Raw genomic sequence first — 12,048 nt, 5'->3', positions numbered from 1 at the left:
GAAAATTATTAGCTGCAAATATGTTAATTAATAATTAAAATATTTTACAAATATTCATATCAAATTTAAACATAATTGAAGCTTACAAGTCAATGTGTGTTCAGAATTTGTGGCTGTCTGCACATAGCCAGTCCTAATTTTGAACTGATAGACTCAGAAACACCGCTTTTAACTCTTGTGAGACCAAATAATGAGAATTAACCATTACTACTGTAGAACACCTACAAATTCAGTTTGTTAAACTTCTTTTCACGGTGACAGTACTCGAACCAATAATAGTCGGATTTACAGTCCGGTTTAATTTATTTGTTGAATTTTGCGCGAAGCTACACGAGGACTACATGCACTAGCCATCTTTAATTTAGCAGCGTAAGACAAGAGAAAAGGTATATAGCACACTAACCACTGCCAGCTCTTAGGCTACTCCTTTACTGTGGAATATTTAGGTAGGGGCTAGAGGGGGCTTAACCCTAGGGTCCGTGGTCTTAATGGGGGCCCATTGATAATTTTATTCTATGTAAAATTACATCGGATGTAGGGCTTACAAAACGTATTAGTCCCTACACCCACACAACCTTAAATCTGCCACTGTTCCTTTACCAACGAATAGTGGGATTGATCGATACATTACAACGTCACCACGGCTGAAAGGGCAAGAATTTTTGGTGATGGGGTGTCGAACCCGCAGATTGCGAGTTAATTTCCCCTAAACCACCACGCCTTGCGAAGTCTTTTCAGTCCAGACCAGAGACGTTTTAGGGTCAATTGACACTCTAGGGCTACAATTTTACATGTATCTCTTCTTTCTCGAATGACTCATATCCATTAACACGAGATAAATAGTAGATTAAGATGCAGTGACATGGATAGAAATTTGCTCTTGTTGTACGTCCTTCAAATTGTTGCTTCCTAGGCCCAGCCATAAGAACCTATTGGTTAATATGCCCTTGATCCGGAAACACTAGTTGTCAAGTACACAATCAGTTTTGTTTAGAAAATGTCACCAAATTATTTTACAGAGATCACGTAAACAGTGCAGCAGTAGACATAAGATACTCTATAACAGTGAAACCGGAGCATAATCTTTAGAAATATAAAAAATTCACAGGAAGAATTTTAAAAACAGTTTCGTGAAATGTGATTCCTACTTTTTAAAGCATCTTAAATTTTTATGTATACACACGCTTGTTGAGACTTTTAAACAAAAAGACAGTTTCAAAACGTATATGACAAAAACTCGAAACCCATCCATTAAATCTGAATAGGGAAATGTGTAACCCCTTCACGTGCTTTCTTTATAGCAGAAGATTACTAACCCCAAAACGGCAAACGTATTTAACTTATGATAATACAATGTATATGTAGAGGTCTGCGGGGTGAGAGAATCCCAATGGAAAGATAAGTCAGTGTACCCAGGATTTTATAGCACACGTTTTTACCTTGGGTATTCGATAATTACTAAATTTATCGTTATTATTATCCATTTTTTGTTTTTTTTAGGATCCCATAGACTTTGTAAACTAATTTTTTCTAAACTATCTGTATATCAAATTTCTCACAATTTTATTGGTTACTTGATCCTAATAACGTACGAATTATACATTAAAAAAATGTAGGCATAAATATCCATAGTACTGCAATTCATCATATGAATTGGCACAACCATGTATTTGACATAGAAGATAAATGATTTTACCCCAATATATTGGCCAGTTCTATGCGCGTGTGTGTTTTTCTTTTAGCAAAGCTACATCAGGCTATCTGCTTAGTCCACCAAGGAAAATCGAAACCATGATTTTAGAGTTGTAAATACGTAGACTTACTGCTGTACCAGCGAAGGATCAGTTCTTTGCAATGAGGCGACAATAACAAAACCTTGAAACGTTATGCTTATGTTAGCATATTAAACTTGTAATGGTGTTTTCTTCATTACTCATTGAAGTTGTCTCCAATCTTTATTGAATGTTTGTTTTTGAATTTCGTGCAAAACTACACGAGGGCTATCTGCGCTAGCCATCCTTAATTCAGCAGTATAATACTAGAGGGAAGGCAGCTTGTCATCATGACCCACCGCAAACTCTTGGGCCACTCTTTTACCATCGAATAGTAACATTATAATGTCCCTACGGTTGAAAGGGCGAGCACGTTTGGTATGATGGAGATTCGAACCCGCGACCCTCAGATTACGAATCAAGCGACTTAACCACCTGGCCATGCCGGGCCATTTATTGAATAGAAATGAAGTTCCGATTGGCTGATTCATTACTTTCTGGTTTAGAAAATAGACAGTTCGAACATGCTGCGTTTGAGAAATTAGTATTTCGGTTTCGCCTTGAAAAAGCAACAAGTCATATATATATGAATATAACAAATACGTCGTCAAATATGTACTTAATATTTAGCTGCTAGTCCCATAAACCTAATCATGCAAACCTGTTTACATTTTCTGGGCGTAACGTTTCTGTTGAGTCCTGTTTAAATCAGAACTAACACACCACCAAGTTGCTGTTGTTATTTGATATTATAACAATATAGATATATTATTTATCTTTGACGAGTTTTAATTGTACTCTCCCACCTCTTTCTGGCTTTAACAGTTTATACAATTTCGCTTTGTTAATGAATTAATATTTGGCTTTACTGTATTTTTTGTTTCTCACTTAACAACTACAAGTTACAAGTTTTATGTGCACACTTTGAGTGATATTATATAAACATATCAGTATCTGTACAAGTGTTGCAATTATTGTCGGTTGCATATAAATATTTCACAGTTAAAATGTATCGTCAACCTAATTCACACTTTATCAGATAAAACTGTCATAAAATAAGCTGAAATAATGTGTGTGTGTATCGATTAACACGAGCCCACTTTACTAATACAATATGGGAGAAGGGAACGAAGGGTTTATTTTTGAAATTTGTGTAAAGCTACACGAGGGCTATCTGCGCTAGCCGTCCCTAATTTAGCAGTGTAAGGCTAGAGGGAAGGCAGTTAGTCATCACCATCCACCGCCAACTCTTGGGATACTCTTTTACCGACGAATAATGATATTGACTGTAGCATTATAACGCCCCCCCCAGCTGAAAGGGCGAGCATATTCGGTGTGATGAGGATTCGAACCCGCGATCCTCTGATTACGAGTCGAGTGCCTTAACTACCGGGTCTTATATCGGTCTAGAACTGAATATTTTATCGACAATCTAGGTCCATGACGAGCAGAATGACTCTTATCTTGGTACACCGGTATATTTCAATTGACGGTAAGGCTAGCTATTCTTGCTTGGCCTCACACCCTTACAAGCTTACATTTCCCGGCGAAGATAGTAATGTCCTTGTAGAAATGACAACGCCCGAAGTAATTCACTGAAGTTGAAACAGTTTGTGATATTCGAAATCTGTAATCGCACCTGGTCATATTCTTTAGTTTTCCAATTAATAGGCTTAATCTCAATTATAGCTTCCTAGGCCTATAGCACACTGACTGTAGCTGACTTGTAAAAATCCAGTAATTGTTGGTTTAGTATAGTAATCACGCGTGTTTTGAGAATTTTCAACAATGATCGAGCATGCCAGCGTTTTCGTAAAAACAAATCTTGTTGATTCTTACTTTCAAGAATCTTCTACAAATGTAGAGAACAGGGGGAACTTGCACAATACAGATTTAGTAATATACGTTAGTGCAAAAAAGAAAACTGTACTGAAAATTGAAACAAGCGTAGGTTTTAAAACGTATGACATTCAATCCGTTACTTATGTCTTGTTACGTTCTTATGTGGAAGGGGTTATCTTTTGTAGTTCCGTCTCAGATGAGATGCCATTATACAAAACGAGATCGTTATAATCTCACATTTATTTAGAAAAAATAAAAATATTCATTATTGAAGGATATACTTTTAAAGAAAAAATAATTGTTGTTTAGTCCCATGTAATACTTTTGTTCTAAAAAGTGCGCTTTTTAATTTTCCAACTTATGTTTATATGTTATGAGTTTGGTTGATATGTAATGTATACCCAGTTTGATTTATTGAGTGGTTATTTTTTGCTTTTTTTTTTAGTCTAGAAAGTATTTGCCCTCTCAGAAACTTCTATCACCACCACTCCCCCTTCCCCAAAAATAAGGTCGATTCTTTGACTCACTCGCTATATTACGAACCCGTTGCCATCTTTGGATGAACTTGTTTTGAAGGAGGATTCTGGTACTTTAAATAACGACCTACAATTTGAACTGGGTATCCAGCAATTTCAGTAGGCGACGTCTGGTAGATGGCATTATTCAAAATGGCCGCTGTTGAACTGACCTATTTATTGAAATATGAACCGCGAAAAATACAGACTTCTTTTCTTTTTATTCCCATCGAATAAAATTTATGGTGTTTCGGCACTCTTAGACACTCCTATGAACTCCAGAAATGTTTTAAATTTCCTGTTAGATCAAATAGGCAGTCTGTTACGCCCACTTAGAACTGCATATGCTAATATAATGATTTGTTTTACTCGGGCCAGAGTCAGAATACTTTTAAATAGGCGATATTTTTATAGATGAGGAAAAAATAGAAACATTTGAAATTTCCACAAAATGGTAAGTTTCAAATATAAAACAATCAAGAAATAAGAAAAAATATTTGTTTCCATTTAGTGAAAATCTCACGAGTGTTGCAACAAAAAAACAAGACACTTTAATAAGTAAGTCTACAAAAAATACTTTTAATAAAACCTCTGTGATTTTATGTTATGGTGATACCTCATTTTTGAATTAAAATTTCAATAAAATCTTTTTTTATTATGAATGGTAAATATTATTGAATGTCAAGTATAAGTGTATAAGTACACTGTTTTAGAACTTTTAGACAATTCCAGAAAAGGCTGCAGCCTCAATAGTTCTCTGATGATCCAAAAGAGAAGGAAAAAATTTGAAGGCATGGCAGGATTTAAAATGTTTGGTTGATAAATAGAAAGGACAAGATAAGTATGAAGGGATTTCTGAGGAAGCCAAGTTGGATAGTGGACCAAAAGGGTTATTTAATTGCAAAATATACAGAATAAACCTAATCAATTTAAGAGCATTTGAACAAACAGGCTCATAAAAAGGCAGTTGAACAACAACAGTCAAGTAGAAATGGATGCTAGATGGGAGAGCAGGGGGTTTAATAAAAGTACATGTAATCATAAACCATTAAAAATGGAAGTATACATGGAGATAGAATATGTTTATACTGGAAAATCAAGCTTTTATATATAATCATATAAAGACCAGAAAATAGCTTTTAATGCTAAAAAGAAAATCAGATCAGAAATATAAAGTGTGAGAAGTGTAGGAAAAGATATAAAACACTGAAAAAATATAAATTAGCTTTTAATGCTAAAAAGAAAATCAGATCAGAAATATAAAGTGTGAGAAGTGTAGGAAAAGATATAAAACACTGAAAAAATATACAATAGTTTGGGAATTGCTGACTGATAATTTTTTATTTGTTTAACACTTGTTTATGTAAAACAAAAATTCTTAATAACTGCGAGATCTAGTTCAGTCATTTTTCAATACAAGAAATTATTAATTATCTTTAATGTGTGATTTAATTAAAAGGATAATGTTTAGGGACCTTCTGGTCCCTCCTGGCTCTTCCATCCTCCAACCCAAACTAAAACTGTTAAATAAACTTAAATTAAATTAAAGCCAGCCCTTATCATTTACATATCTATCAAATTATCTTTTAAACTCACTCAAATGTACTTCCTCCAGAACATCTGAAGGTAACCCATTCTATGGGCCAACCACCCTATTTGAAAAATAAAACTGTCTTAGTTGAACACAGTATTCAAAATTTACCTTACCACTGATATGTACAATGAAATTATAACCTCTTTAGACTTAAACTCCCTAAAATCCTATTTGTCCAACCACTAGCAACAGCACACTGCTTGGATGGCTTTAGGGACTGATAGACTGTTACATCAAGATCTCTTTCATGATACTGTTAAGGTGATTCTTATTCAGAATATACTTGTAATTAAAATTATAACTCACATGCATTATGTTGTATTTATTATAATTAAAACCCATTTACCATTTATTTACTCAACTCACTAAATGATCTAAATCCTATAGCATCCCCTTCACACCCAGTAACACCCAAGACCTTGATGTCATCAACAAGTTTAAGTAATTTATTGACTAGTCCTTCATCTATGTCATTAATGTAAATCAAAAAGAGAAATGGTTCTAAGACTGAGCCCTCAGTTACACCACTTGAAACATTAATTCAGTTTGACTTAGCTGCATTTATGATAACCCTGTGCTTTCTTTTATAAAGCCACTCTACTATTCAGTTAGTTAACTTACCCTCCACACATATAGAGATAATTTTTACAGGCCTTTTATATGGTACTTTGTCAGATGCTTTCTGAAGATCCAGATACACCAATTCTACACCCTTACCCTCATCTACTTATGCAGTAATATTTTCAAAACATGTCAAGTAATTTGTAAGGCAGGTTTTTGCCCTTAGTAAAACCATGTTGATTCTCCAATAAAATCCTAAACTTTGTTAAATTACTTTGCAAAGTATCTTTTATCTGACTTTCTAAAGCTTTCCTCACAATTGATATAAGACTAATAGACCTATACTTACTTGGACAACTTCTGTTACTTCTCTTGAAGATAGGAATGACATTAGCTAATTTCCAATCTGTTGATACTTGTCCCCTCTTTGAGGACTTACAAAAAATTGTGGCAAGTGATTCACATATCCAATCCTTTACCTCCTTTAAATATTGTTTGGCCCAGGAGCCTTATCATTCTTTAAACTTTCTAACTTTATTTTAACAAACTCAGAATTTATGCAACTGTCTAGTTCAGCTATGTTTTCATCTATCAGTTGCTCAAGATGAGGAATAGTGCTTAAGTATTCATTAGTAAAAACTGAAGAAAAAAACAGAATTTAATAATTTAGTTATAATAATCTGATATAAGCCTTCCTTTATCACACCTCAAAGGTCCTCTCCTCATCCTAACATATTGTTTACCCCTAAAGTACTTTTAAAAAATCCTTACTGTTAATTTTTGTTTTCAGCCAAATTTTTTTCATACATCCTTTTGGATGCCCTGATTCCTTGTTTGACCAACTTTCATGATCTTCTATAATTTTCTGTAATGCTAGTCAATTTAAATTTATGATGCTTTTTGATATAACTGATGCTCCAGGTTTTGGACTATTTTAAAGGTGAATGTCAGCAGTAAGGCATTCAAGATTGAAATATGACATGTTTCACAAACTACTGTGTTAATATATCCTTATAATGATTTTAAATATCTGTTTTTTTAATTCAAAAGTTTTTTATTTAAAAAAATGGTAGATGTTAACTGGTAGTATATATTTGTCCTAAACTTTGTTTTCTTAAAGGAATGACTATATCTGAAAAGAGCTCAGAGTGAAGACACCAGACTACTATAACTTGTATCATTTTAAGTCAAGTACCCATTGTCTTGGCAATAAATTTAAGAACTTGTAATTCTTAAAACTGAGTTTCATTAATTGTGGGAGACATAATACAGATAGCCCATTATCTAAGCTAACAGTAAACAGGTATGTTGAGCTGTTTGTTTTCTTATGTCAGGGTTAAATGAAAGGAAAAATGAAATGTATGTCCAAAAACAAACCTTTTGTGTTATTTTTTAAGAATCTTAGTTTATGAGCTAAAGAAATAAAAACAACAATAGGTGCTATATTTTTCCAGTTAAATCATTTCTAATTACAACATATATGATAGGAAATAACTGATGTGTCACCATTATTGTTTTTTCAATGCTATATCTAGTGGAGGCCTTAGCAACTTATTATATCACTGCTCTCTTCCGAAGACCCATACTCCATTGGTTGGCGAACCTGATCAAGTCCTACTGCGCATGTATGGCCAGGTGCATGATGGGCAGGCTGAAGCTAATATCACAGAAAGTGTAATATTCATGCTTCTCTCTGAAAGAAATCTTGGACCAAAGCTTTATGGGATTTTCCCTGAAGGAAGGCTTGAAGAGTACATTCCTGTATGTTTACTGTTCCATAATTTCCTTAATTATGTTTAACTGTAATTGTACTTTTTAGAACTTTAGAGTTTTTGTACTTCTTTAACTTAAACTTTGTTATTTTGTGTAGATTCTATTCTCGGGCACTGCATGTAATCTTTCTGTTAAATTGTGAAGATTGTAATGACAGAGTTCTTTTATTTTATTATATTTGGTATTTCTTGTTATGGAGTCTTTCCCTTAAGTGATTCTTTTATGTTGTATGTGTAGTGATTACACTGTATTGTTACAAACATCTTTAATCATTCAGTGTAGAAAGGCAGTTGAATTATGTTTGTAAAAATGGTGTCTTGATGTTATGTGTGTTTCCGGTGTTCCTATGTATTTATTTTTTCCTTTACTTTGTATTTTTAAATGTTTTCATCTTACTTGAATTCCACTGTTTTAAGTTTTTTAACATTTCTGATGTTAATTTATTTCCTAAAGAGGATGCATTTATCCTTTTTATATTCTTTAACATTGGATTTAATCAATTGGTTCAACTGACATTCTTTCATGGCAGTTTTGATTAAAGTAGGAACATCATTTTTGGTTAGACTGTCATTTTTTTAAGAGATCTGATTATCTATTGCAATTTCTTGATTAATAAAATTGTAGACTTGTTCTTTACTCATGCAGTTTTTAAATTAACTTATTTGTTTTAACAGGCTAAAGCTATGACTTGTCAAGAGCTTCAAGACCCTGATTTATCAGCTAAAATTGCCAGGAAACTTGCTCTCATCCACCAACTTGCAGTGCCTATTAATAAAGAACCAACGTGGATGTTTGATAAAATGGAAAGGTATGTCACAAAAGAAAAAAATTATCTTCATGAGACAGTGTACCACTCTCAATATTTATAAAATCTGAAGTAACACTGGCAGAGAAATCTTATTAAAGTAGACTTTTAAAAAAATCCTAAATTTATACATTTAAGTCTGTTTGGGGCATGTTGACTTGAAATGCAATTTTCTATAGAAGAAACTTAAGCATTTGAGCTTAACGTGAAGACTTGTGTTGTTAGCTATCATTGCATACATGCAGTAAGTGATCTTGCTTACAGTGAGTTGGTTAAGCAGTGTAATACTCTATTCCTTTGTTTTTGTCTGTTATGGGTCAGAGAAACCATGCAGAGTCAGTTAATTTCATGTGATTCAGTGATGCTCCTAGGACATGGATGGTGAGAAATATCATTAAAGCCAAAAACCACAGCTTAATACTGGCACATTTAGCACATCAATATGCATATTTAATATGTAAACATGATTTTGTTTACATTAATATTTTTGCTAATCATTACTTGTCATGTATTATAAAAGTAGTTATAAAATATTGCATAACAGTAACTACATTCCTGCTTAAACAGAGTGTAAAAGCTTTGGAAAAGTTTTCATTTCAACTTTCTGAAACTAATGCCACAGCGAATCAGTTAACTACAGTGTAAAAGCCTATAACAGTTTACTCTTTAAAGATGAGCCATTTCCATTAAATAAGTTATTTTGATCCAACATATTTTAGTGCATGAATTAAACAGTTTTAATTGGCAGTAGTAATAGAAGGAATGTGTAGTATGTTGTTACCTGGATGTATTGGGCTTCACATCTATGTGTAAGAAAGATGTGAAAGTGAACAGCTTGGTCATTTCCATAATGCCTGTCATTACAGAAATAAAAAAAATAAATAACTAATAATTTTGGTGTGATTTTACTTTGTATATGTACTTATTTTCATTCAGTTTGATTTGTTTGTTTATTCCAGAGGAAAGCCACATTTGACTATAAGTATCCACCATGGGGTATCAAACCCTAGATTTTAGTATTGTAAGTCATTAGACTTACTGATGTATCATTGGGGGATATTTTATTTAGTTTATTACCAGAAATAACTAATTACATAAAATAATCATTTATCAGTAATGTTCTTTTAATTCATTCTAAAACAAAATCTATATAACTAAGTACTGTCTAAAGCAAACAACATCATGATATGTAGTACAGCTTGGGATGAGATCACTGACAGTAGTTCATAACATCATGATACATACTATAGCATAGGCTGGGAATACTGACAGGTGGTATTACCAAGAGACTGATATATTGTCACCAGTGACAGATGAAGAATGCCTGTATAAATGAATAATACCAATAATTTGGACATGATAAGTCTTGAAAAATATTGAAATCTAGAGTGTTTCATTGACAATAACTAATAATATCACATGTATATGTATTTCTGATAATACATGCTATTTGTTATCTATGAATCTTTGTAGAAACAGTTGAATCTGTCAGTGAATAATTGAATACATTATGTTTAATTATTAATCTATACATAAATGCAGTATGTGCATGAATAATGTATTATGAAACCTTGCTGTTTGAGACTTGTTATTCTGGGTCTGAACTTGCACACATTAATAAGCAAAAATCTCAATTTTTTAAAAAAATTAGTAGCTTTCTGTAATGAACCTAGCTAGATATAGGTCAATTGAACATCATATTCATCAAGAAAATATGCCACAATATATCATCTTCTTCATTTAATATAATATAGTTTATAGGGAACATGCCCCCTAATGTCCATGGAAATTGACTGTTTTCAGCACTTGCTATATTTTACTGCATTTTAAAATTTTACTTTTTCATGTTTCATGCAAACTAAGAATTGACTCCCATGTGATCATTAAGTAACCAAGAAGAAAGAATAAAAATAGGAGGCAAACCTGAGCATTTGCACCTTGATAAAACTGGATTAATAATTTTAGCATTTTATTAAAAACTGTGTGTTTACAGACTGTAGTATACTCTTGAGATGTATATATTATTTATCATGGAGATTGTGTAGAGGCCTAGTGTGTTCAAATATGGGCAGTTTGTTGATGTTTTCAATTATATGTAAATTAAAGATTAACACTAGACTAACTATAATGTGAGTACTTTTGGTAAGAGTCTCACTTAGCAGCAGTTTTTATTTAATGTAATAAGCAACATTATGTGAGAACAAAGTGTTTGTACTTAAGTGGTGTTGTCAGTGATAAATATGTTTACATACCATAATACTTAGGTTTGTATCATTTACCATAGTCTCTGTGAGTATGATTGTGTGTTGTAATGATGAAGGAATAATTTAACGATAAATATTGTGGACATTTTATCAATTCCATTTGTGAAATGTCCTGTACATGTAATTAGAATTTACAAGTTTGTTATTTGTAATATAATCTATGTCTTGTGAACAAGCAAAACTGACATATCTCTGAACATTTTTTTATTAGCTTGATTGATTATTAAATATATGAGTATGTTAATTCAAAAATTTTGCCAGTAGCAACTTAGCAGTAAGTGTGATGACTTGTAATGGAAGAAATTGGGTCTCAGTACCTGCACTGGGCAGGACACAGATAATCCATTATGTATTATTTGTGACTAACAACAAACAAACAAAAATCCAATTATCCTTTATCAGAAAAACCTATAAAACAGTAACCATTATTATTTGATAGTCATGCAGAAGGAAAATTAACCCTTTTAACCTTGGATACAGTCCAACAATAATCAGTTTACATATATAGAAAAATACATTTTAACAATGAACCAGTAGTCATGATACAAAATTATATTCACAACAATCGAAATAAAATAAATACTTTAAAAATAAAATTAGGAAATGAAATGGAAAAATGGTCCATGTGTTGTACATGTACTAAATCATCCTTTAACAATGAACTCTTGAAATGATATAGGACCTGGTTTTTAATATGGATAGTCAAGTAAGATAAAACTAAAATAAAAATGCACAACAATTAAATTAACTAAATAAACCCACTCACACAACAATAACCATGGGGTTCCAACAGTAAACTATCAATACTCTCAAAATAAGTATTCGTGGGTTCAGTGCCTCTTTTTTCCTCTGCTAACTCAACAATTATGATGGCCTGTATATTTACATATATTTTACTTTAATTTAACAAATAAATTTCATG

At 32.4% G+C, this 12,048-nt stretch overlaps 1 protein-coding gene across 6 annotated transcripts in view; it reads left to right on the top strand.

Annotated features, from left to right (window-relative positions):
* LOC143237773 (choline kinase alpha-like) overlaps nt 1-12,048 on the top strand; it is a 60,981-nt gene that overhangs the window by 25,253 nt on the left and 23,680 nt on the right. For 4 of the 6 annotated variants that reach the window (XM_076477351.1, XM_076477349.1, XM_076477350.1 and 1 more), the window contains 2 exons: nt 7,820-8,045; nt 8,732-8,865. In XM_076477351.1, the coding sequence (XP_076333466.1) occupies nt 7,820-8,045; nt 8,732-8,865 (360 nt within the window). Of the gene's footprint in view, nt 1-4,123; nt 4,584-4,603; nt 4,688-7,819; nt 8,046-8,731; nt 8,866-12,048 lie in introns of those variants that run through there. The other 2 variants (XM_076477352.1, XM_076477353.1) reach the window with 2 other exon arrangements.

This window comes from Tachypleus tridentatus, chromosome 13 (genome assembly GCF_004210375.1).
Source record: "Tachypleus tridentatus isolate NWPU-2018 chromosome 13, ASM421037v1, whole genome shotgun sequence".
Classification (NCBI taxonomy): domain Eukaryota; kingdom Metazoa; phylum Arthropoda; class Merostomata; order Xiphosura; family Limulidae; genus Tachypleus; species Tachypleus tridentatus.
The sequence above is the reverse complement of the archived record's forward strand: the minus strand, read 5'-3'. Positions and strand labels throughout refer to the sequence as shown.